General features: G+C 46.2%; 1 protein-coding gene across 1 annotated transcript in view; it reads left to right on the plus strand.

The window, feature by feature from the left end:
• The window catches only part of LOC126298883 (argininosuccinate synthase), a 167433-nt gene that overhangs the window by 69082 nt on the left and 74679 nt on the right, over window positions 1-23672 (plus strand). The window contains exon 4 of the mRNA XM_049990416.1: window positions 14535-14780. Within this exon, the coding sequence (XP_049846373.1) occupies window positions 14535-14780 (246 nt within the window). The remainder of the gene's footprint in view (window positions 1-14534; window positions 14781-23672) is intronic.

The raw sequence follows: 23672 nt of genomic DNA on the forward strand, positions 1-23672 counted from the left end.
TGAGTTTTGAATTAACCGAACGCGAGACCGAGCACTTGCATTTTTCGGGAACACGCATTCAATAACAGATTGCCGCCGTCCACGACTTGAGTCGCAGAACGCATCATGGTGTGCCACCTTGACCAGCAGGACGGTAAAGTATTCGCTGCTGCGACGTAGGGCTATAATATATATTTCTTAGCACCTTGTTCTTTCGAACCATATTTTTCTTTTTTTTTTGTATGGTAGAATATAGATACTTAGTGGTGGCGTAGTTTGATGCCATAACCTGGATTCACGTGTATGAAGTCAGTTAGAGTGAGTAGTGTTCTGGTTAGTGTCGTATGTCGATCCCCAGCAGATCACTTTGTCCACCATAGATCCCATGTTAGTAAGGCATTTGTTAAATAAAAATTTTTTGTGTGATGTTTCTTTAACAAATTCGTTGTCTTGTCATGTTTAAGATCAATAAATCGATTGTGAATTAGACTACAACTTCTCCCTGAGTTCTGATTAACAGTTCTTTCGCATTTTTTTAATGGCAGTCTAGATCTGAAATATAAGGAGTAGCTTTTTCACTTGGTGTCCACTGAGTGGATCTTTTACTTTATTAACAACAATCATCCTTTAGTGTAACGATCTCAAGGTCGCTATAAGGACTTCCCGTGTCAGGTTACACACTTGGCTGACTTATATTCACGGTCCGCCCCTCCCCCTCCCATCCCTCCTCTGCCCCCAGGGAATCACCAGAAACTAGAAACTGATCAGGTGTACTGAGAGAAATCTCTACACAACTTAGGCAATTGTGTGATTTATATTTGAGGTCATCCAGGGCAACCCCTGCCCTACTCACACACCTTAGGCAAGTGGGCTGCTTAAATTCAAGGTCATGACGTACTCGATACTGGTCACATGACATAAAATTGGTGGGAACTCCTAGGACCAACAGGAGCACATTAAAATATAGGGAAACCCCATAGCCCAATAATATTCGAGCTTCCACTCTCCTTATCATCCTTTATGACTAACTCAGCTGTGTTGTCCTCATCATTCCATGTCTGTGCGTCATTGGGGAGAGGTCCAGTTTTGTCATATGCAATAATTGTATATTGGAAGGGATTGAAATATTAACAATGATATAACAAAATTAGCTATAGTTTATCATGAACAACTGCTTTTTGCATTATACTTGCCAGAAAAAAAATAGTTCATCTGGAAAAACGATATCGATTTTGATCTGATGATGGCATATGCCACCTGTGGGATAGCAGATGTACTGATAATGGTTTGGACATCGTCTGTCAACAGACAATGTAGTCGTATAGCAACCAGAGCACCATCTGTGCCTACCCCGTAATAGGGAATCCTCGCTGCCAGAAGGCTCAGTGTGGTGCAGATGTGTGAAGCAAGCAGGCAACCATGCCACAGAGGCACTCATGTTTCCTACAGTCAAGTGAATGAGTTTGAAAGTGGTCAGATTGTGTCCTTTCGAGTGGCGGGATAGTCCTTTTGGGGAACTGCCACACAAGTTAGACGTGCTGCATCAGTTGTGCAATGATGCCAGTATCAGTGGCCACGTGAACGCCCTCACACCTGTAGATGAGGTTCTCAACATCCACGCAGCACATACACCTGCCACGATTGTTGTATTGTAAGGGCAACAGTGACAAATCGTACAGCCACCACAGCACAGATAAGAGAAGGCTTGTGGCCCAGATGTGTCAACATGAAGCGTGGAGAACAGGTTATTAACAGTACTACTAGTGGCATGCACGCCTGTAGCCTGTCTTCCACTTATGCCACAGCATCAGCAGACACGGCTCAACTGCTGTCGTTACAGGATCACTTGGAAGATGGAATGGCTCATTGTCGTCTTCAGCGATGAAAGTAGATTCTGCCTACATACAAGTGATGGTCGTTCGGAAGTATGACAGACCTGGTGAGCTCTGTCCCATTGAGTACATTCGTCCGAGACACACTGCCACCACTCCAAACCTTATGGTCTGGGGTGACATAAGCTACAACTCTCGTCCACCTTTAGTGTTTCTAGCGGGACGCTAATTAGCGCTCGGTACATACAGAATGTTGTTAGGCCTGTTCTTTTGCCATTCTTGCAACAAAGGGCTGATGTGTTGTTCCAACAGGTAATGCTCGCTCACACATTGCCTGTGACACTCAATGTTCTCTATAAGACATGCAGCAACAATCTCCAGACTTGTCCCAAATTGAACATGTGTGGGATATGATGGGACAAGAAGTGACTCATGCAACTCATCAGCCAACAACTCTTACAGAATTACGTGAACATTTTGAGCAGACATGGCATAACATGACATGTTCATGGGACCTTTTTTCTTCCATTTCCAGTCAGAAATCTGTCCACTCAATTTTTAGATTTTATTAGTGTATATAGTATAGTATGTATACAGTATTTACATTTCTGTTAATATATACAATATTTACTTTTCTGATCATTTCTGTATTTTTCAATTGCAATCGTTTATTTCTTTAAACAGTATATAAATGGGAAACTGGGACAATATTTATATGCACATGTAGTGTGCAGTCATGTAGATGGTATCGAAAATATATGTACAGTAGATGCACATATACTGTGCAATCAGACATGTATCCTCACACACACACACACACACACACACACACACACACACACACACATAACTATGAGAAGTGGTTCATCCAACTATTCTGCACACACTCACACATACATGCACTATTTGCAAATGATTAAATACACAGGCACTCCAATGAATAGTGTGAGGATAGAAGGTTGCCAATCCTGTCCCCATAGCCATTTGTGATCATGATTCGACAGCCATACTTTCAGCTGGAGTGCAGTATGTACTTCATCACCTCACGATCAAGAGATAACTTAGTAGACCATATGTGGAGCTATAAAATGCCCTCAAGGAAGTACCTCTTGTTATTATTGATTGTAAGAGCCTTTGAAGTCACACAATGCACAGGCGTAGCCTGCCTCTGGGTGGCACCTGCATTACGCAGTATGTGTACACCTTGATCTGAGCCCCACAATCTGGGACCCACTTGCATCGTCATTCATCAGGTCAATAACATTCTTTTTTATGTGTTATTTCAAAACAATTTTCGGTCGTATATCCAGAAATGTCGAATGGTTTGGGACTGTCCCTGATTACTTCGTATGGATCACAGTCTCTCACCCAGTAGGTGAAACTGTTTCCATATAAAGTAGGTTGGGATCTGCGAAGTTGGGATATTCAAACTCACAGTGAAAGTGGTACATACTGTGTTTGGAGACGTCCAGATCAGACATTCCAATACAGTCAGGCTTTGTGAACTGCACTAAAACCTTGGCTATTTCCACAGCGTCTATAGATTCATTGAAGACTGTGGCCCACTTGAAATTTGACCTTGTGCCATAACGCCCATCACACCAGTAAAGTAAACTAAATCAATTTAGCGATATTCTCTAACATTTTCCATGGATTTTCTGAAAACTGAATTATTCATGAATTTGTAAAAATCTATTTGAAAGTCACACATTGTGATGGCCCTGGCGGCAACCCTGCTTGATTGAGATGCCGTGGGTGATACTAAACAGTTCCATCCTCAACCTGAGACATTGCTGGAGGTTTCTGTAGAGCAGAATACATCGCTGTTTGAGGCCCAGCATTGTCAGCAGCTATGGGATGAAACCATTTCGAGGGAGTAGGCACCCTATACTCAGCGGCAGGTCACTATGATCGTCACGTAAATGGGTGGAGTACGCCACTTCTGCCTCTATAACATATCCCTGCCAACATTCTCATCCACACCATGGATATTTTCATTCAGTCTGGCGATTTCCTCCTCAAGGAGCCATCAGAACCCAGCAAATGGTTGAATTTGATGCACACTATACCTATAGACCTTGTTTAAATTGAGGTAAAGGATGTAACTTAAATCGTTAATATGGCCTGTACCCCTCCTCACTCATTCACAGGTTATTTGCCTTGGCATACCTCTGCATGCATTGGCAAAGTCCACCACGAATCATGCGTTCAAAGAAGAGCTACATATTAACATCATTAACAGTTCAGTGCTGATACATGTTATTCTTAACACTGCATCTCACGAAAGGCCTGGCACAGTGAAATAAAGGGCAGGATCCAGATAGTTTGTGCTCTGGCATACACACCGGAATTTCTGAGAAATGTCCACGAGCAGGTGTACATCTGTGTTCATATAGAATCTAGCATACAAGGGATGCCGAACTCATGGTAAACCTTCACTGTGTGTTCATACTCTGCATCTGTTATGGCAGTGCCTGTTAGTGTACTGGAGAGTGTGGCAATGCGGCTTCATAGAGTCTCTCCGTCGAGTCCAGGTATTCATATGGAAAAACCACCTTATTCGTCACAAGTTGAAACTTAGCATCATCAGTGTATGCAGCTCTGAGGATATGGGTATCCTCCTGATCTGAGGAAGTTTCTGAAGAGATGCTTGCATGAGACAAAGCAAATCCAGGAAACAGAATGTTATTCTTGTTGTGATTGTCTTGGAAAAATAAATGTGCTTTTCAACAGCATCAAGGATAAAACTTGCCTTGTCATCCCTCATATCGAAATAATCCATGTGCTCTATGGGAAAGAGAGCATCATACTCGCGCAAACTGTGAAAAAAATTGGTATGTGCCATGGCAGTTGGTAGTTCAAATTACATGCACTGTGAGCTGCACTGTGGAAGTTCTAAGTTAGATAACAATTGTCTCTACATGGAATTTCCACTTCTCTATCCAAAAGCAGCCTAGGAATGTTGCTGCAATAAATTCTATTAACTTCCTAAGCAAGTTTTTAAGCTCAGTGGGCAACCATCTTGCTTGACTTTCCCTGGTGTATGATTCGAATCTGTCATGACTGGAGCCACACGAGCATACAACTTGATATGCTGCTGCATATGGAGATGCTGTTCTGTGAAGTTATTATGGGAAGCGGTGGGGTCCCCGCCGCAGCCGCAGTGGTCCACAACCCCACGACGACTACCGCAGTCCACTTCAACTCTCCGCCGCCCCACGGCGAACCCAGGGTTATCGTGCGGTTCGGCCCCCGGTGGACCCCCCAGGGAACGTCTCACACCAGACGAGTGTAACCCCTATGTTTGCGTGTTAGAGTAATGGTGGTGTACGCGTACGTGGAGAACTTGTTTGCGCAGAAGTCGCCGACATAGTGTAGCTGAGGCGGAATGAGGGGAACCAGCCCACGTTCGCCGAAGCAGATGGAAAACCACCACAGACTGGCCGGTTCACCGGACCTCGGCACAAATCCACCGGGCGGATTCGTGCCGGGGACCAGGCGCTCCTTCCCGCCCGGAAAGCCGTGCGTTAGACCGCACGGCCAAACGGGCGGGCTATGCAAAATTTAGTTTACTAACAACATTTATTTTCCCAAAACAAAGACACATAAATTATGCTAAACGAGTTGTTATTGTACACTGTAAACAACTAACAGTTGGTTTAAAACACCAGTGGACAAGGACCCTTGGTGGCAGAAGTGAGTCAAGTACTCTGGCCCTATAAATGTGGATAACGCAATCTGAATTGATCTGACGCTGAGCAGACTTTGATTGATAATCTGCAGAAGTTTCTCAATATAGGTGCAGCTGAGAGCAAGTGGCGATTGAGATCTGTATGCTGTGACAAGGCTGGAGTGGCATACGTTATCCTGTGATGTAACCTGCAGCTGGCGACTGTGCGCTCCAGAGGCGAGACGTGACGCGCGGCACCTGCGAATCGACTGCGGCCTCGAAAGAGAGGCAAAAATCTCACGGTCTAGCGATCAGGCAGACGGATCGCAATTTACTCTCTACCAGAGCCCTGAAATCACGGTAGATTCCAGTGTGTGACACATCGGTTCGCTGGTCGTACCGAGGACCAATTTGGCTCATTTATACGACAGAGTGCACAAGGATACCAAACGTCAAGAGTGGTTAACCAAAGACGAATAAGTGTGCCCTTGGCAAACGAGTAGTCCGAGACATTTATAGTCACACTGTCGATACAGTAAGAACTTAACCACAGGCTCCTCAGTCTAAATTACTCGCAAGTGAAGTCAGTCTCAGGACAGGTCCCAAGCACCACCCACACGTGCCAGAGCATCGACCAGAAGCCCCCTTACCAGACCAAAGTCCAGCACCCGAGAGCCTCGTACCTCTACAGAAAAAAATTTGTTTTCCCGTTAAGTGTACGAACGACACAGCCCTCTCACCGTCTTGAGCCAATCAAATGGGCTCTAGAGGCGCTAAATCTCCCCTCCCACACGACAGCACAAACCCCCGTCGAACCAGTGCAAGTGTTAAGAAACCCGCGTCTCTAGGAAAAGAAGAAACCGTTAATTATTGGCTTTTTTAAGTTTTCGGGGAGGGGTAAGATATTTTTCTCTGAAGTCGCGTCGCTTCCCGTGGCAACAAGCAAACAGATACAGTTTTTATTATACGTGGCTCTGCACACAATGCCTGGTTTACGACTCCACTGTGAAGACGCGTCCCTTCAGTCCGTCGCCCCCAGCCCAGCCTTCGGCTGGAGCCAATGCAGGTATTGTTCTGCTGGAGATCTGTCTCAACAAGGGGCTGCTCTGTCTACTCTGTACGGCTGTGTGCCTGTTCGGCAAGATTTACTGAGGGGTGGGCTCGCTGCCAATTGCTTCAAACTCCCAACATCCCATTTCTATGAGCTAAGAATCATCAAAATAGCTTATGCTTTTATCGCTCTACCAGGCTCCATCAACGTCTCTTCAGGCCGTTAACTTTCTAGAGCCTCGCTCAAGGTGCGTCAGGTTACAGTAAAATCTTTAATAATTTTCTGCGTACTAAAAGTAAGTGAGAGAGTATTTTGTCCTCTCTCAAGTTTGCCTTTTTAGGGTAACTGCTATTGCTAGCTAGGAGTGACCATGCAAACTAATATATATCGCTATCATCTAGCGTCTGGACATAAACATATGCCTGTTTAGTGGCAATATATACTGGAAGAGGGGTGTAACTGGATCCCTCCAATAAGTGGAACAGAGACATGCAAGTATATGTTTAGGTGAATTATACTGCTGAACAGCTTACCGGACTCTCTTACTCATGTTTCAGAAAAACGGGCCAGCCTGATCTTCTTGGTTAAAGTTCTGGTGATTACTCATCCTTAGATATCACATCATTAGCCATTGGGGGCCAGCAAGCACAGAATAGTCCACTGTGAGTGCAGGACCTACTTGGTGGTATGCAACAGTGTGGGTGGGGCTGCTGCTGTTGCTAGACACAGCACAATGTCCCAGAGGTTTCCGATGGTGGTGACATTTACGATATGGGTCTTGGAAGGTTCTGAGGGCGTGTCTGAGACCACAAGAAATGGACCAGAGAAGTGATGCCATGCCACAATCAGTCCTGTGGCATTGACAGCCTGGACCGCATCACTAATGACAGACTGTTGCACACCAGTTGTGGGTACAGCGCAAATGACGAACTGGGCTGCTAGTTATGGAGATATCATTGATGATGGGCTGTGCTGTGTGTACATCGTCACAGATGATGGATCAGGCTGCTGCAAGTCCAGCTGCAGATGCACCATCATTGTCAAGTCACTTGTTGTTGCTGCTGCAGGCGCAGTTCTGCCTCCCATTATCTTCTCCATATCACCAGCAAAGAAGAAATGAAGATATTATCATGCTGGGGGAATATCACGCAGACACAAACACACACACACACACACACACACACACACACCACACTATTTCATGAACCAAGGGAGTTTCGATCCACAGGCTGAGCAGGACTGGATATTACTGGAGATGATGGTCATAACTTCCCATGCACTTATATATATATATATATATATATATATATATATATATATATATATATATATATATATATCATGGAATGGACTGAGTCCTCTGGTCCAACTGAACTGACCATTGACTGGAAATGGTCATTTTAGGCTTGTTCATGTTCCCAAAAATCAATAGAATTTTTTATGAATCACAGTGCACCATGTCACCAGGCCATACGTGTTCACAACTAGATTGAACAACATTCTGAACAATCTGAGCAAATGATTTGGCCACACATCGAACATTTATTGGACATAATCAAGAGGTCAGTTTGCGCACAAAATCCTACACTGGCAACACTTTCGCAGTTATGGATGGCTATACAGGCATCATGGCTCAATATTCCTGCAGGGGACTTCCAATGACGTCTTGAGTCCACGCCACATCGAGTTCCTGAACTACAATGGCCAAAAGCAGGTCCAGCATGATATTTGAAAGTATACCATGATTTTCATCACTTCAGTGTATTTCAGTGCAGGTGCGCGGTATATCATATTTTGGGTCATACTGGGCTGCAGCACGTCCAACAAATACTCGTCCAACAGTTTACAGGACTTCCCCATTCATGGTAGAAGTGCTACCCACTCACTCATGTGCCAGCTGCCACCAGCTACCGCTAGCCGCCACGAGGCCACTTTCTGCAGAATCATGCCTACACACGTGCTGCTGGGGCGATATCGCCAGCCGCATGTACAGACATATCCGCTGCTGCTCTGCGCCGGCCGGCCGTCGCAGCTTGGTTGGTTCAAATGGATGGCTCTGATCACTATGGAACTTAACCTCTGAGGTCATCAGTCCCCTAGAACTTAGAACTACTTAAACCTAACTAACCTAAGGACATCACACACAGGCAGGATTCGAACCTGCGACCGTAGCAGTCGCGACGTTCCGGACTGAAGCGCCTAGAACCTCTCGGCCACCTCGGCTGGCGGCAGCTTGGTGTTGAGTGCTAACTGTGAGGCACTGTGCATACATGCAACTGTATATAAAAAGGATAGTGACATAGTCGTGGAATGTGCAGAGAACCTTGTATGGGCCCTCAGATGCATATTGCTGTGGGCAGGTAGCGCTTCAAGAAATGTATTGAGAATTGTTACCCTGGTGCTCAGTGAACCACTCGGGCAGTGTAAGCATCCTGTAAGAGCTTTTAAAAAAAGACAATATCATTTATCGATAATCCAACTTAAAGGTATTTCTACATTATCTGAACACATATATAATCACTTACGTGCCTACCTTTTTCCTGAGTCTCAGATTAGCTGGACAGTCATAATCTTCAAGTTTCAAAATTGACACAGTTCAGAAAATGTCGTGAAGATACAAAACTTTCTCTTGGTCTTTGATGTAAACAATGTTGCCATTGCGATGGTAGAATCAGAGCGATGTTACCATTTCTTCGTTGTCGTCCCACAGCTTTCGTTGATGATGATGCGCTAACCAGGTACCCATCCGTTGATTCTTGGGACTCCGTAGCATTCTAAATGCTTTGGTGATGCAACGGTAGTTGAAAACATTGTCAATACGCATCGAGAGTTGTTGAATACAATGAATTCAAACTCTTTAAACACGAATTTTTCACATTTGTTGTAAAAGCCCTGCACGTCTGCAACTGTGTTCATACTTTGAGGTGCCATCGTTGAATTCCTCCAGTGTGCAGTGCCACGGTCACGTTTGTACATTTTGGAGATAAGACCGTTTCATCCGTAAGTACTTTGCTTATAAACGTGGCCGGTTTTGCAGCACTGTAGGTGCAGCATCAGGTGCAATAAAATCAAGTCATGTTCTGATCGAGAAAAGAGAATGAGGTAACCCAGCGTTCACAGTCACCAGTGAACGATCGGCAAATTACTTCATTTTATATCACCTGATGATGCCGCTACAGTGCTGCGACACTGGCCATGCTTACGAATAAAGTACTTACAGCTGAAGCAGTCTTACCTCCAAAATGGCATATCCAGGCTATTGCACCCTGACTAAAAAGTCTTCTGCAGATTTATAGTGGTCGCTGCATAGTTCCAGTGAGGGGTGCTTAATTAATAACTGGATTGAACAAAAATAATGTAAATGCCATACTGGTTGGAGGGAAATTGTCTGATGATTCAGACTCAATACGGATATCTATAGGACGTACCTCAATACTCTAGCTTTGTTTCGAGCAATCGAACACAACAACAGGTGCTTTATCTTTGAACTTCTGTAGGCTGAGCCTACATCCAAATTCATCACCTTGAGTACATGTCATACAATAGACTGATATTATCATTGTTCGAGCCGTGCTGTAGACTACTGTATAGGAAATACGCTGAATTCAGGAACACTTTTGCCCCGGTTAGGTCACAGTCCTCAAACACATTCCCTCTCCATTCCGTCTGCAGCCCAGAACAACGAACACAGATATTTCTAGTTGAACCGTTGTCTTACTCGTCGTCGCTAGAGCTGGATACTCGTAGAGTCCCCATGAACAGAAACTTAATGGCAGCAAAACTCCATAATTTACCACATGTAAAAGTTTCAGAAGATTCTCATCTGATATTGATATGTGCGGTACTTTCCACACTAACTTATCCAATACAGTTTTATATTGTGTTGCTTTCGCTCCTTGAAAGTACATATTATTATTTGTAGCTCTTCAAATGAGGGTCAGTTCCTACTTGACGTTCATAATGACACACTTATTATCTTCAAAGAACCCCATAAGCATTCTGGGAAGGATACACATATAAAGTGATTATTTATCGATCCATCATTGAAGCATCCTGCATTTTGAAGAACATTCAAGTCCAAATTTGATGTGGATGTTTAAGTTTTGAGTTTAATATGGTTCCAATGTTTCTTATGCTGTCAACTTCGACACCATTATATCTGTATCGTATTTCCTGAAGCAGAAAGGTGAACGTGTTGTGTGTAATCCGTGCTGTTTCTGCTGGAGCGCCTCTATCAGTCTTCATAAATGTACTTTCCAAGCATAGGAAACTGCTGCTCGGAATTGTTAATTCATCATGATGTTGAATCAGAATTCTTATTTCATCGTTACAATTGAATATCGCCAAAGCAAAACGTTTGTGGGAGATAGATTTCTGACTGGTGATTTGTTCATCATGTTGAACTAGAGTTATTATTTCGAGTAACATCATTACGAAGTTGCAATGATATCGACTTGAGGTCAAAAAGTGTGTGAAATCTGATGGTACTTTGCTGCTAAGGTCATCAGTCCCTAAGCTGACACACTACGTAACCTAAATTATCCTAAGGACAAACACACACATCCATGCCCGAGGGAGGACTCGAACCTCCGACAGGACCAGCCACACAGTCCATGACTGCAGCGCCTGAGACCGCTCGGTCGACTTGAGGAACTTGTAATTCTGACGTGTTATCAACTTGTCCTTCAGCTGCATGATGGAACACTGCCTGGTGTGTAGGCTGGTTTTAAACTTTACATAGTGCTACTGCTTTAAATGAAGATGTTCCATGATTTCCTTCCCTCGAAAACCAACCATATTCCCGTCCTGGCCAATGATGTTCTACTTGAGATGATGTAGGCCGGCCGCGGTGGTCGAGCGGCTCTAGGCGCTACAGTCTCTATTCGCGCGACCGCTACGGTCGCAGGTTCAAATCCTGCGTCGGGCATGGATGTGTGTGATGTCCTTAGGTTAGTTAGGTTTAAGTAGTTCTAAGTTCTAGGGGACTGATGACCACATATGTTAAGTCCCATAGTGCTCAGAGCCATTTGAACCATTTTTTTGTTAAATGGTGTAATGTCTGAGCAGTCACTGGGAGATACGTTGTACTGCTGGGCACCTCACTGATTTTGTATCCTCGTCACACTATAGCAGAGAACCCGCAGATGGTATGTATTAATTGGCCATTGAGGTATGATTTTTTTGCGATATTACAGTCAAATGGTTCAAATGGCTCTAAGCACTATGGGACTTAACATCCATCTGAGGTCATCAGTCTCCTAGACTTAGAACTACTTAAACCTAACTAACCTCGCGCGGTTCCGGACTGAAGCGCCTAGAACCGCTCGGCCACCGCGGCCGGCCTGGACAGTGTGTCTACGGCGTTCAGCCTGACCGGATTACCTCCAAACACGACTCCAACGATCGTCTGATTGAAGGCATTTGAGACACTCATCAGCGAAGAGAACGTGATGCCAATACTGAGCGGTCCATTCGACATGTTGTTGGGCCCACCTGTACTGCGCTGTATGGTTTCGTGGTTTGCTCAGTCTTCAAACTTGTAGTGAAGCTGCTGTTAGAGCAGAGCGCCAGCGTTCACAGTATTTCTGTGCCGGTCGGTAATGCACAATACAGATCTTCTAAATTCAGAACACTTGCATATTTTAAATATATACTTGTGTCCTATGAAGTAAATTTTAACGTGGCCTCGCCATATGTATCAACTATTTACACTTTACAGCTATACATATGGACGTCTTCTGGAGCATGGGATGGATCATATTCGTTTATCACATTATTCTTTATGTAGCCCATCATATCACACAAATATTGCCATTCATTCATACCGACACGTTGCACGTTTACTACTTTAGTCACCATGACAACGCGAATATCTGGATTTGGACCCACATTAATACATTTCGATCCACTGGCTGTAACGTTATATGTGCTGGTGAAGAGTGGTGTTCCTGATGGGGACTTGCCTGTAGCTCTGTGAGTTGTATCAATGGTGCTGCTACTACTGTGACTGCGCCAGTGGTACAGCATTGTTGCACAACGCAACGCCCGACAGATCCGAAAGGCCATTTATAGGCACCAGGTGCTGCTGCTGTAGCAGTGCAGACATTACTATGTGGGTGTCCTCATCCAGCAGTTCTATAACTGGAACAATAATAAACCACAAGTGTAATCGAGTATATACATTAATAACAATAATTACAATGTTCTTATATACTTCGTTTTAAATCTAAGTCTTATTCCCCTTGCGCCTGGGAGCGTTGGCCAACTCCTGCTGCTGCCACTTCATACTCTCACATGGAGATCAGATCTTGAATGAAGGGACTCAGACAGCGGGATTCGTAATACAATAAAGGGGAAGAGTGGGAAGATCTTGTTTCCTATTGATGCAGCCTAGGGGGAAGGGTGGGGAGTTTGAGAGGGAGAGAGCGGAAGAGGAGGGGTTGGTGGTACCTCTGCGTTACCTTGATTAACTGCCAGTGATTGCTTGGTGGGGAGAGAAAAAGGGCTGACCGTTAATATAAGTCGCCTAAGTGTGTAGCCTGACACTGGAATCCATATGAGTGACCTCGAGATAAAGTCGTTAATTGCTAGTGTACCCACACTTTTGCTCTTACTACATTAACCTGTTACGAAATTAACTATTCTTCTTTGGATCTTCTGCATTTCCTCTATGAAATGAAATGATCGTATGGCATTACTGACCAGAAGACACTCTCTGAGATAGTTCGGCCGCCTGGTGCTAGTCTTTATATATTACGCCATTTTGGAGACTTGCGGGACGTTGGAGTTCAGATCAAATAACCAGGAAAACACCAATACCCAGTCCCTGAGCTGGGAAGGCCAGGCCCAAAGAATCTAGAGCAGCAACGCAAACCACTAAACCACAAGCCTCGCAGACCTGTACGAATTCTTTCTGGTATGGATCACAGACTGACAAGCAATATTCAAGCACTGGTAGAACGATCGTTTTGGCGATGGACCACTGTGGTGTCACCGCCAGACACAACACTTGCTGGGTGGTAGCCTTTAAATCGGCCGCGGTCCGTTAGTATACGTCGGACCCGCGTCTCGCCACAATCAGTGATTGCAGACCGAGTGCCGCCACACGGCAGGTCTAGTCTAGAGAGAATCCTTAGCACTCGCCCCAATTGTACAGCCGACTTTGCTAGCGATGGTTCACTGTCTACAAACGCTCTCATTTGCAGGGACGACAGTTTAGCATAGCCTTCAGCTACGTCATTTGCTACGACCTAGCAAGGCGCCATATTCAGTTACTATAATTACTTCAAGAATGTATTCTGAACAGATAATATTGTGAATCATGTACCGTCAAGAGCGACGTTCATTATTAATGGATTAAAGTTAAGTATCAAACTAATTATGTCCGCTTTCTGAATTCTCATTCCTTGTGATGTTCCAGACCTCACGCCAGTATAGTTCTTCCCTCCTCACGCCAACCTGCGTGAGCTAAAACGCGTGCACTTCGGCCTCCACTCGTAACACGGTGTTGTCTCTTCTGCTAAAACAAAACCACAATTTTTGAGGATTCTTACAGTGAATCTCGGTCTGGAGTCTGCCTTAGCTGCAATTAGTCACATGTGCCGTTGCACTTCAATCTGCTTTGTACGCATACTCCTAGATGTTTTATGGATACAACTGCTTCCAGTGATTTTTCAGCAATTGAGTAGTCGTACAGTAATAGACCTCTGTATGTTACATTTGTGTATGTTGAACGTCAACTGTCAATCACTGCACCGAGCGTCTGCCCTCTGAAAGTCTTTTGACATTTTGGTACAATTTTCTAGCGTCTATAACACTTCTTTGGGGTATACCCAAAGCTAATTTTACGTTTGAAGATTTCTCTCCACTGGGAATGACATGCTGTATCGTGTTTACTACAATTGACACAGCTGGTCTGATATAGCCTGCGCTCTTGTTTAACTCGTTAGCCGGAAGTGTAGGTGTAGCTTCCTGCAGTTACATTGCTAACTATTTGACGCAGGTGATAATAGAAGACTTGCAAGAGGAGTTTGTGCGGGATTTCGTGTGGCCGGCGGTGAGTGCCGGGCTGCTGTACGAGGGCCGCTACCTGCTGGGGACTTCCCTGGCGCGGCCGTGCATCTCTCGGGGCCTGGTGAAGGTGGCGCGCAGAGAGGGCGCTCAGTTTATCTCGCACGGCGCGACCGGCAAGGGCAACGACCAGGTGCGGCTCGAGCTCGGCTGCTGCGCCTTGTGGCCACAGGTCAAGGTACGTACCACCAGCCGCAGTCGCCTTTCTTCCTCTCTTTGGACTGGTCCCAAAAAATGTGTAATCTGGGCCCAGTAGAAAAAGGGGACATGTTGCACCTCGGACCCTACGTATGCAAAAAGGAATAATCACATAAACATACTATTTGGAAAAAAAAGAGAGCGAACTATTTTACTTATTCCGTCATCTCTCTGCCTTCGTCTGGGATTAGTATTACTTCTTCTTACGATATTTCGGTTGATTATTTTACTGCCATCTTCAAGGTTACCAGCCAAAATATCGAAACAAGACATGATGCTATCCCTCACGCATGCCCAAAACATAGAGGGATATTCTGTCCACCAGGAGAACTTCCAGAAAGACGACACTTATTTGTAGTTGTTTCAATAATTATTTATTTTTGTGGCCTAGGGTTTTCGTTATTACCCCACTTTCTGGGTTAACTGACAAAGCTGATATTGTGCATAATGTTGTAAACATTAACATCAAGGAATATACATTCGTTGAAGAAACTAATTGCAAATGCTAAATATACAGAATAATACATTCACTATCATACAACAATAAACTAAATAACTGGCAGATCCTTTGATAGTGGGGCACAGTTCAAGAAAAAGGACACGACAGCCAGTCAGCTTTAGCAGTACTGAAAAATGTGAAACGTTCGTTCTCCTCCTGTCCATGGAACTTCTGTAGTGTTCGGCCGAAACCCACTCTCGATCACGACCAGAATCTACGCGAGACAAATTACGCGGCATATTGCTCCGTAAAATTCCTGAGAAACGTGGCTTGGAGGACCCGGACTATTTCTTTGCACTGCTTCATAAATACTGTGAAGCTAAATAAGGGTCACCAGCCTCACATTGACCTGTGGGATTGGGTTAAAATAGTGACTTCTTCTAGGTTTGTCATCGTTGCCCTGCAGCAATCCAACTACTTTCAAAAGACTCCCAAATCTGACCTCTGGCTCAAACGCATAACACCCCCTCCCCCCCACCGCCACCACCACCACCCAGTCAGTCACTACACAACTACCAACCAGTTTCTTCCATCTCCTCACACACAGCACAACACAGCATCACAGTCAAAAGTAAAAAAGCGCAAGGACACTCACATGATCTTCTAATAAACTTCCCCAAGTCTGATTCGTTTAACAAGCAACACCTCCACATTGCTAACGGCTCGGCACTCTGCCACACAGCCTCTCTCTGCTGAGTCCGCGTATGCCCTCTTGACGGCAACACCAGCTTTGAAAACAGGCAAACGAAAAAGCCAGTACCTCTACCACAGCATGGGTATGCACTCGCTAAGTCTTTCGAAAATTTCCACACAGAAAGTTTTTCATCGCTAACAACCGACTTCGGAAATACCCACCGCAATAGCCACTATAATCCAGAATTCTCTAAACTTGCCTCCTTCTCCCCACGAGGGCTGCCGAGAGAAGCCATATTGGTTTTGTCGTATTCCGCTGGTTTCTTATTATAACCACCAGTAGGACGTTTCTAGGCAATGGCACACTGAAGACATCATAAACACATCTCTCTCTGTACGGGTTCTTATAATTAAATGTCAGTCAGTGTGAACGAAATACAAGTATGCTCTACAATATTCGGTGTTATTTATACATATGACTGCGCTCTCTCAGGAATGAACTTCTTCGATTTTGTGACAGCTGTCTGATTTGAAAACGAAGGACAAAATTGCTATAAGTGAAACAACCGCCAATGACAGTTGTATTGTTGCTTGTCACAAATACACTCCTGGAAATTGAAATAAGAACACCGTGAATTCATTGTCCCAGGAAGGTGAAACTTTATCGACACATTCCTGGGGTCAGATACATCACATGATCACACTGACAGAACCACAGGCACATAGACACAGGCAACAGAGCATGCACAATGTCGGCACTAGTACAGTGTATATCCACCTTTCGCAGCAATGCAGGCTGTTATTCTCCCATGGAGACGATCGTAGAGATGCTGGATGTAGTCCTGTGGAACGGCTTGCCATACCATTTCCACCTGGCACCTCAGTTGGACCAGCGTTCGTGCTGGACGTGCAGACCGCGTGAGACGACGCTTCATCCAGTCCCAAACATGCTCAATGGGGGACAGATCCGGAGATCTTGCTGGCCAGGGTAGTTGACTTACACCTTCTAGAGCACGTAGGGTGGCACGGGATACATGCGGACGTGCATTGTCCTGTTGGAACAGCAAGTTCCCTTGCCGGTCTAGGAATGGTAGAACGATGGGTTCGATGACGGTTTGGATGTACCGTGCACTATTCAGTGTCCCCTCGACGATCACCAGAGGTGTACGGCCAGTGTAGGAGATCGCTCCCCACACCATGATGCCGGGTGTTGGCCCTGTGTGTCTCGGTCGTATGCAGTCCTGATTGTGGCGCTCACCTGCACGGCGCCAAACAAGCATACGACCATCATTGGCACCAAGGCAGAAGCGACTCTAATCGCTGAAGACGACACGTCTCCATTCGTCCCTCCATTCACGCCTGTCGCGACACCTCTGGAGGCGGGCTGCACGATGTTGGGGCGTGAGCGGAAGACGGCCTAACGGTGTGCGGGACCGCAGCCCAGCTTCATGGAGACGGTTGCGAATGGTCCTCGCCGATACCCCAGGAGCAACAGTGTCCCTAATTTGCTGGGAAGTGGCGGTGCGGTCCCCTACGGCACTGCGTAGGATCCTACGGTCTTGGCGTGCATCCATGCGTCGCTGTGGTCCGGTCCCAGGTCGACGGGCACGTGCACCTTCCGCCGACCACTGGCGACAACATCGATGTACTGTGGAGACCTCACGCCCTACGTGTTGAGCAATTCGGCGGTACGTCCACCCTGCCTCCCGCATGCCCACTATACGCCCTCGCTCAAAGTCCGTCAACTGCACATACGGTTCACGTCCACGCTGTTGCGGCATGCTACCAGTGTTAAAGACTGCGATGGAGCTCCGTATGCCACGGCAAAGTGGCCGACACTGACGGCGGCGGTGCACTAATGCTGCGCAGCTAGCGCCATTCGACGACCAACACCGCGGTTCCTGGTGTGTCCGCTGTGCCGTGCGTGTGAGCATTGCTTGTACAGCCCTCTCGCAGTGTCCGGAGCAAGTATGGTGGGTCTGACACACCGGTGTCAATGTGTTCTTTTTTCCATTTCCAGGAGTGTATTTGTCCGTTTTTCCGAATATATAGCGATTTCAAAGGGTGTGGTTAGGCAGAAACCTAAGAAAACATTTTAAATTTCAGCGACTGAAATATTTAGCTATTGTTCCTGGGATTTCTGAGGATCCACTCGTTCATGAGAGGAGCTGGTGCCAGTGTGACGGTTGGCTTACTCGAAATATGGTGGCGGGCACGTACATGTAGTTTTGACATCACTCTCGACTAAGCGCTGCCAGTCAGGTGGACGGGTCCTGCCACAACTTGTCGAGGGCGTCTGAATAGCTTCTCCCGCCCAGTTAAGCCCATTCTACCCTCCGCAGCCGTACTGGCGTTAAGCCCATGTCGGGCACACCACCACCATTTATCCGAATCAAGCAAAGACTGGACCATTATGTGCAGCTTGGAGATTAGCCCCGTCCCCCAGAAGCTGGAAAACCTGCACTCGCTCACACTAGCCGACATTCGTCGCCAGACAAAGAGGACAGAGTGACGTAGATCTGTTTACTTGTTCCGTAGCTGTTCAGAGTGGCTGTTGTCGTGCTTCTTGGTCTCCACTACGTCAAGTGAAGGCAGGCCCTGCTCGTTGTATCCAGAGTTTAGTATTTATACATTTATTACACTACTGGCCATTAAAATTGCTACACCACAAAGATGACGTGCTACAGACGCGAAATTTAACCGACGGGAAGAAGATGCTGTGATATGCAAACGATTAGCTTTTCAGAGCATTCACACAAGGTTGGCGCCGGTGGCGACACCTACAACGTGCTGACATGAGGAAAGTTTCCAGCCGATTTCTCATACACAAACAGCAGTTGACCGGCATTGCCTGGTGAAACGTTGTTGTGATGCCTCGTGTAAGGAGGAGAAATGCGTACCATCACGTTTCCGACTTTGATAAAGGTCGGATTGTAGCCTATCACGATTGCGGTTTATCGTATCGCGACATTGCTGCTCGCGTTGGTCGAGATCCAATGACTGTTAGCAGAATATGGAATCGGTGGGTTCAGGAGTGTAATACGGAACCCCGTGCTGGATCCCAACGGCCTAGTATCATTAGCACTCGAGGTGACAGGCATCTTATTCGCATGGCTGTAACGGATCGTGCAGCCATATCTCGATCCCTGAGTCAACAGATGGGGACGTTTGCAAGACAACAACCATCTGCACGAACAGTTAGACCACGTTTGCAGCAGCATAGACTCTCAGCTCGGAGATCATGGCTGCGGTTACCCTTGACGCTTCATCACAGACAGGAGCGCCTGCGATGGTGTACTCGACCACGAACCTGGGTGCACGAATGGCAAAACGTCATTTTTTCTGATGAATCCAGGTTCTGTTTACAGCATCATGATGGTCGCATCCGTGTGAGGCGACATCGCGGTGAACGCACATTGGAAGCGTGTATTCGTCATCACCATACTGGCGTATTACCCGGCATGATGGTATGGGTTGCCATTGGTTACATGTCTCGGTCACCTCTTGTTCGCATTGGCAGCACTTTGAACAGTGGACGTAACCAGTAACCAGCATTGTCTAGGGGTCTTCTTTGACATTAATAAGGCGAATGACACTACTTGGCGCCGTCTTATCCTCAATCAACTCCATGAGTGGGGCTTTCGTGGCCGTCTCCCCATCTTCATTCGGTCCTTTCTTTCTCACCGCCTCTTTCGGTATCGGGTTGGTAATGTGCTATCGGATTTGTACGTGCAGGAGAATGGTGTTCCTCAGGGCAGCGTTTTAAGTGTCACCCTCTTTGTCGTCGCTATTAACAGTATCACGTCCACTATCCGGAGTCCTGCCCAATGCTCCTTGTTTGTGGACGATTATGCTGTTTTCTGTTCTTCCTCCAGTCTTGTCACTGCTAGTCGGCAGTTGCAGCTTACGATAAAGCGCTTAGAGGCATGGACTGCAAAGACGGGTTTTACCTTTTCTGCAGACAAATCTGTGTGTGTTCATTTTAATCGTTCTCGGCGTCTTTTTACCTCCCCTGAATTGCGTCTGAGGGACACCGTTCTTCCTTTTAGAGACACTGTGAGGTTCCTGGGCCTCACTTTTGATTCCAAGTTGTCGTGGTTGCCTCACCTTAAAGACCTCAAGGTGCGGGCCCTGAAGGCACTGAATATTTTGAAGTGTCTGAGCCATCGGTCCTGGGGAGCAGATCGGGCGCGTCTGCTGCAGTTTTATAGGGCTTTCGTCCGATCGCGTCTTGACTATGCTTGCACCGTGTATGGGTCAGCAAGGCCTTCGTATCTGAAGATCCTTGACGCAGTACACCATGAGGGTATCAGGCTGGCCACTGGTGCCTTCCGTACCAGTCCCATCTCCAGCCTGTGTGCTGAGGCAGGGGAACCGCCGCTCGCCATTCGGCGGAAACTCCTCATGGTGCGACGGGTGTGTCATTTCCTTGCCTGTCCTACCTCCCCTGCGTATCCTACCGTTGCCCGACCGCCTGTGGAACGTCTCTTTTCCAGTCGTCCCAGGGCAACGAGACCATTTGGGATTCGTGCCAAGCATTTGCTTGATTCCCTTGGTGTGGAGCGTGTGGCCCCCAACGACAAGGTTTTACTCGCCTGCCTCCCTGGTTGCTCCAGAGGCCCAGCATCCTTCTAGACTTGTCGGAGAACCGGAGGAACTACACTCCGGTGTTTATTACCTCCTTATTTTACGATATTTTAAACCAGCATCCGGAACATGTACCTGTATTCACAGATGGCTCTAAACAGGGGGACTCTGTTGGTTGTGCTGTTGTTTTCCCTGATCGAGTCGTCAAGTTACGGCTTCCTGCGGCGTTTACCATCCTCGATGCCGAATTGTTTGCAATCTTGCGGGCATTGGAGCAGATGAGATGTGTTCCCAGTCTTAAGTTCCTCGTCTGTTCTGACTCCCTGAGTGCCCTTCAGACCATGCAACACTTGTACCCAGAGGATACGGTCGTCCAGAACATCCATGATGCCCTACTCCACCTGCAACGGCAGGGGAAGGAGGTTTCTTTCTGCTGGGTGCCGGGGCACGTGGGTATTAGGGGAAACGAACTGGCGGATGTGGCTGCCAAAGATGCATGTTCCCTCCCTCACGTTGTTGAATGTGCCGTCCCCCTTCATGCTGTAACCTCCCTTTTGCGTTTTCGTGTTATGCATCAATGGGAAGAGGAGTGGCTGGCAGTTTCTGACAATAAGCTGTGTCTGGTAAAGGCCACTACGCGACCATGGCGTACGTCCTACCAGTCATACAGGCGGGATGAGGTTCTCCTCACTCGCCTCCGCATTGGGCACAGTCCCTTAACGCATGGTTTTTTACTCCGGCGGGAGGACCCCCCAATCTGCAGTGCTTGTGGCGTCCAGATTACTGTCCGCCACATTTTACTTGACTGTCTTTTATTCTCTGACCAGAGGGCGGTGGTTTCTTTGCCACCGGATTTGCCCTCTATTTTCCAAGACGACGCAGCGACTGTGGTTAAGGTCTTACGGTTTTGTGTCCTGTCCGATCTGTTGCCTCGGATTTTAGGGAGAGGGTTTTAATGTGCTGCTGGGTGACTGGCTCACCCAGGTTTTAGGTAAGAGGTCCGCCAGTCACGATTACCTCCTTGTTTCCCTTCGGTATCTGTTCTCTTTTCCTTGTGTTTCCTTTCCTTTTTTAGTGTGTTTCTTCTCCTCTTGTTTTGCCTCTGTATGTGAGCATTTGGAACTGCGTCAGGCCTGTGTCTTTTAGCCGTTCTCCTTGTTCGGTGTCCGTCTTCGTCCCTTCACCGCATGTGTTCCTGTTTCTATGCGTTTGGGCGCTGATGACCACGCTGTTTAGCGCCCGTAAACCTCAAACACACACACACACACACACACACACACACACACACACACACACACACACACACACACCAACAGTGGACGTTACATTTCAGATGTGTTACGAACCGTGGCTCTACCCTTCATTCGATCCCTGCGAAAACCTACATTTCAGCAGTATAATGCACGACCTGTACGGGCTTTCTGCATACAGGAAATGTTCGACTGCTGTCCCGGCCAGCACATTCTCCAGACCTCGCACCAATTGAAAACGTCTGGTCAATGGTGGCCGAGCAACTGGCTCGTCACAATACGCCAGTCACTACTCTTAATGAACTGTGGTATCGTGTTGTAGCTGTACACGCCATCCAAGCTCTGTTTTACTCAATGTCCAGGCGTATAAAGGCCGTTATTACGGCCAGAGGTGGTTGTTCTGGATACTGATTTCTCAGGATCTATGCATCCAAATTGCATGAAAATGTAACCACATATCAGTTCTAGTATAATATATTTGTCCAATGAATACCCGTTTATCACCTGCATTTCTTCTTGGTGCAGCAATTTTAATGGCCAGTAGTGTACATAACTGTGTCTGGTTTCCAGACAATGTCGCACCAAGGCGTAGTCTGTTTTTGCAACTGCCTCGTTAGGTGGTGTTCTTCAAGTCTGGTGTACATTTACCTATCTGTTTCCTTGCGCAGCGTTGTTTGGAAATCTGACACAGTTATACTATAAGATGGGCTAATAACGCCATATATAGGGAAAAAAAGTCAACAACTACTGAAGCAAATGGCAAAAATGTGTGTTTTTCCATGTCATCATACTTCACCAAGTAAATTCAACAGCAAAAATTTCATTTGATTTTTATCTTTAAAATATTACTCAGAAGTAGCCGATTAACCAAAAATTTTGTTACATTCGATTTCATTACTAATATATTTGTATTAACTCATTGACAACTCGGAACTATCTTGGTGATCCCTCGGACGCAACTAGTCTGTCTTCGCGAGTGATCGTAGATATTATTTGTCTACGGTGTATGGAGGCAAAACTGTGGGGCCAAGTACAAGGATTTTATGGAGTGACGAAGTACGGTGCTTGAAGAGGCACCATGTAAATTATAAATTTGTGGTAAGATCGTATGGGACAAAACCGCTTAGGTCATCGGTCCCTAAGCTTACACCCTACTTATTTCTAAGTTAAACTAACGTACGGTATGGACAACACACACACCCATGCCCGAGGGAGGACTCGAACCTCAGACGGGGTGAGCCGCGCGGGGGGCATCATGTTACGCTTTGTGTTCGACATTTACTTGAGTGTGTTGTGGCTACAGTGAATTCAGTACGGGTGGTGTGATGCCCCGTGGAAGTGTTTTTCACAGATGAAGAGCGGAAATGAAAAATTATCTAAGTGCCATTAAAAAAACGCCTTTTCAGTGTTATTGTGTTCTCGGTACGCTGTTGCATGTCCTTAGACCTTATCCAAGTGTCAAACTACGAAGAAAGTCTTTCAAAATTGTGTTAGTAGATGGCGCATGGTGTCTGTGCCAAACTGTGCTTCCGTATGGACTTCAGAAATTTAAAAGATATGAGATGTGGTTTTTGTTGATTACAGGTTAACTAGTTAAAAATAAAATAATGTATTTCTGTACATGTACTATCACAAATAAAACATAGTGCCTGCCGGCTGCCGTGGCCGAGCGATTCTAGGCGCTTCAGTCCGGAACCGCGCGACTGCTACGGTCACAGGTTCGAATCCTGTCTCGGTCATGGATATGTGTGATGCCCTTAGGTCAGTTAGGTTTAAGTAGTTCTAAGTCTAGGGGTCTGATGACGTCAGATGTTAAGTCCCATAGTACTCAGAGCCATTTGAACCATTTTGAACATAGTGCCTCGGTATTAATGACACCTGAAACAAAAGTTTTCTTCACTCT

This window comes from Schistocerca gregaria, chromosome X, assembly GCF_023897955.1.
Source record: "Schistocerca gregaria isolate iqSchGreg1 chromosome X, iqSchGreg1.2, whole genome shotgun sequence".
NCBI classification, from domain to species: domain Eukaryota; kingdom Metazoa; phylum Arthropoda; class Insecta; order Orthoptera; family Acrididae; genus Schistocerca; species Schistocerca gregaria.